This window comes from Quercus robur, chromosome 2 (genome assembly GCF_932294415.1).
Source record: "Quercus robur chromosome 2, dhQueRobu3.1, whole genome shotgun sequence".
Lineage (NCBI taxonomy): Eukaryota > Viridiplantae > Streptophyta > Magnoliopsida > Fagales > Fagaceae > Quercus > Quercus robur.
In genome coordinates, this window is record NC_065535.1 from 81544164 (window position 1) to 81546864 (window position 2701).

The window sequence follows — 2701 nt, forward strand, 5'->3', positions numbered from 1 at the left end:
CACCAAAAACTAATTAATATCTTTATTGAAAATAAACAACAACCAATTTCTAAAGAAAATTTTCAATAAATTTTAAAATAATATGGAAAACGTTAGTTATTGGAAAATTTTAAAAAATAATAATAATAATGTTAGCAATAAGCCTAAACGATAACTAGTAAAAATTGGCTACATAAACCATTTGTAAAAATATTATAAAATAATTTGTCACAATTACCCACGCTTATAAAATTTGGGAAATTCATGATTTAATTTGTTGTTTTATCTTCTTTCTCGGCAAAACCTCTATTTTCTTACGTCTCTCTCTGTGTCTGGCGAAGAAGAAAATGGGGATCAGATTCATATTGATGGTAAACAAACAAGGACAAACCCGTCTTGCCCAATACTACGAGTACCTCACTCTCGAAGAACGTCGTGCTCTCGAAGGTGAAATCGTTCGCAAATGCCTTGCCCGTAACGAGCAACAGGTCTCTCTCTCTCTCTCTCTCTAACTTTTTTTTTTTCTTAAGCCGAATTTGATTTGATGAACGTCTGCCACTTTTTTCTTTGCTTAAAATTGTTGGAAATTGATTAAGCCCCAGATCAATTTCCAGATCGTACTTTATTCTTGAGTAAAAGCCCTTTGATATAACTTCTATATTGGAAACCCAATTTCGTGTATATATTTATAAACTACTGCGTGGTTGTTATATTAAATTGATTGAAAAGTTACAAATGGTTCATTTGGATGAAAGTATTTGAAGATTAGGAATTGGGTCTCAATTTTTAGTTTTTAAGAAGTATGAAAGTGCAAATATATATATATATATATATATATTAATGAAAATATATGAATGGACTTAAGGCTTGATTGGAATTCATGTTGGAGCAAAATTTTCAAAGCTCAAACCCATCATTCGCTGTTAAGATTTATGACAATTAATTTATTTTAGAAAATTGTTCCAATTAAGGGAATTAGTGGGTCCATTGTAAGGATCTTAGCAATGACTGAGATCAAGGTAGAGTCACCTTAGATGGAATTTACAGCCTCAGATTTTTAAGGATTTAGGGTTCCATTGACAAACGAAATTGGTTCATGTCGTTTTGTTCTTGTATTTTACAATGTTAGTGTTTGCTAACAATGAGCTCTGCCTTAAATGTCACTTCCTTCATCCGCAAGAATTGGTGGAGGGTGAGGTTGTGGTTGCCATAAAAAAAAATTCATTGCTTGCTATGTGGTTGTTGAAAAAGGATTTTGGATTTCACTGATTTGGATGTGTTGTGGTGGGTTTTGTTATACATGAATCATGCCTAGGGTTAGGTGAATAAAAACATCATTTTGTTGTCAACATATTGCTTGTTTGTATTGATTAGGGAATCTCTTTTTTTTTTCTTTTTTCTTTTTTTTTCCGAATAAATTGAAGGTCTTTGTTGGAGTGTCATTTATGTGATGGCAGGCATTCATGTTTCTGTTGCTGATATGTTTTGTTTTATGGTAACAGTGTTCTTTTGTTGAGCATCGGAACTACAAAATTGTATACAGGCGCTATGCATCACTGTTTTTTCTGGTTGGAGTTGACAATGATGAGGTAAGTTTTTCTGTAAAATCCATATGTTGAGCAGATGCTTGTGTTTCGAAACTTTTGTGGCCACATAGAGAAGAAAATGATATGAACCATGCTGATCTAAAGAAAACTATATTCTATACAGGAAATTTGTCTGTGTGTGCAATTTCAAAGTCATTTCTATGCAATGAGGGTATTATGTAAATGTGTTGATTGGATTTGGCTTTCATAGTCTACATGAGAGAGAGAGAGAGAGTCCATTATTATGGCTAGGTTCTATAGAAGATGTGGATGACTTTTTTTTTATGACGACATGACGTGGAACCTCACCAAGGCAGGGCCCTTTGGACCCACCCCTGGGAGTAAACCATAGATACACAACCCCACTCACTAGAACCGTGTATCAAGTAATCTAGGGAAACTCCTAATGGGGATCGAACCTAGGATGCTCATCCCAAGCCTCCAACCATTAGGCTGCACCCTGAATGGTGAAGATGTGGATATCTTATTGTAAAATGAGCCCACTTAAAAGCGCTTTTTTATGTGTTCAAAACTCAACTTTGAACTCCTTTAGATATGGTAGTAGAAAATTTTCTTATTACATACTTTGTCCTAAATGCCTTGTAGCATATCTTTCTCAATATTCATTTCCCTTTCTTGCTTTCATGTTGTAGAATGAACTTGCAATTTTGGAATTCATTCATCTCTTGGTTGAAACCATGGACCGTCATTTTGGCAATGTGGTAAGTCTGCATTCAGTTATGTTTTTAAATTATATACTGGTCTATTTCCTATCTCCTGAATTCAACTTTCCTTGTTTTTCCTTCAAAGAAGTTGATTTGGTTTCTCCTGTTTCTTTTTACTTAAATTTACAGTGTGAGCTAGACATCATGTTCCATTTGGAGAAAGCACATTTTATGCTGGAGGAAATGGTCATGAATGGTTGTATCGTGGAGACAAGCAAGACTAACATCCTGCAACCGATACAGCTGATGGAAAAATCGTCATGAAAACTCTCTGTTTTAGGCACTATAGAATTTCTTCAAGATTCTTCATGTTTTGCTTCTTACTCATTGCTGCCTGTTGTACAATATGCTCAAAATATTTTCAAAATGATTAATTTTCTTCATCAATGAAAATTTTAGTGTTTGGTTGTA

General features: G+C 34.0%; 1 protein-coding gene across 1 annotated transcript; it reads left to right on the plus strand.

The window, feature by feature from the left end:
• Positions 1-241: 241 nt before the first annotated feature.
• On the plus strand, positions 242-2701 carry LOC126715305 (AP-4 complex subunit sigma). The gene is made up of 4 exons (XM_050415847.1): positions 242-467; positions 1482-1568; positions 2219-2287; positions 2420-2701. Exons 1-4 carry the CDS (start codon positions 327-329, stop codon positions 2552-2554), a joined length of 432 nt encoding a protein of 143 aa, XP_050271804.1. The 5' UTR covers positions 242-326; the 3' UTR covers positions 2555-2701.

Excerpts from the sequence above, each read along its gene's own strand:
- LOC126715305 (XM_050415847.1), top strand. The coding sequence starts at position 327 with ATGGGGATCAGATTCATATTGATGGTAAACAAACAAGGACAAACCCGT. Across the intron at positions 1,569-2,218 it reads TTGGAGTTGACAATGATGAG|AATGAACTTGCAATTTTGGA; the intron begins GTAAGTTTTTCT and ends TTCATGTTGTAG. Across the intron at positions 2,288-2,419 it reads ACCGTCATTTTGGCAATGTG|TGTGAGCTAGACATCATGTT; the intron begins GTAAGTCTGCAT and ends TTAAATTTACAG.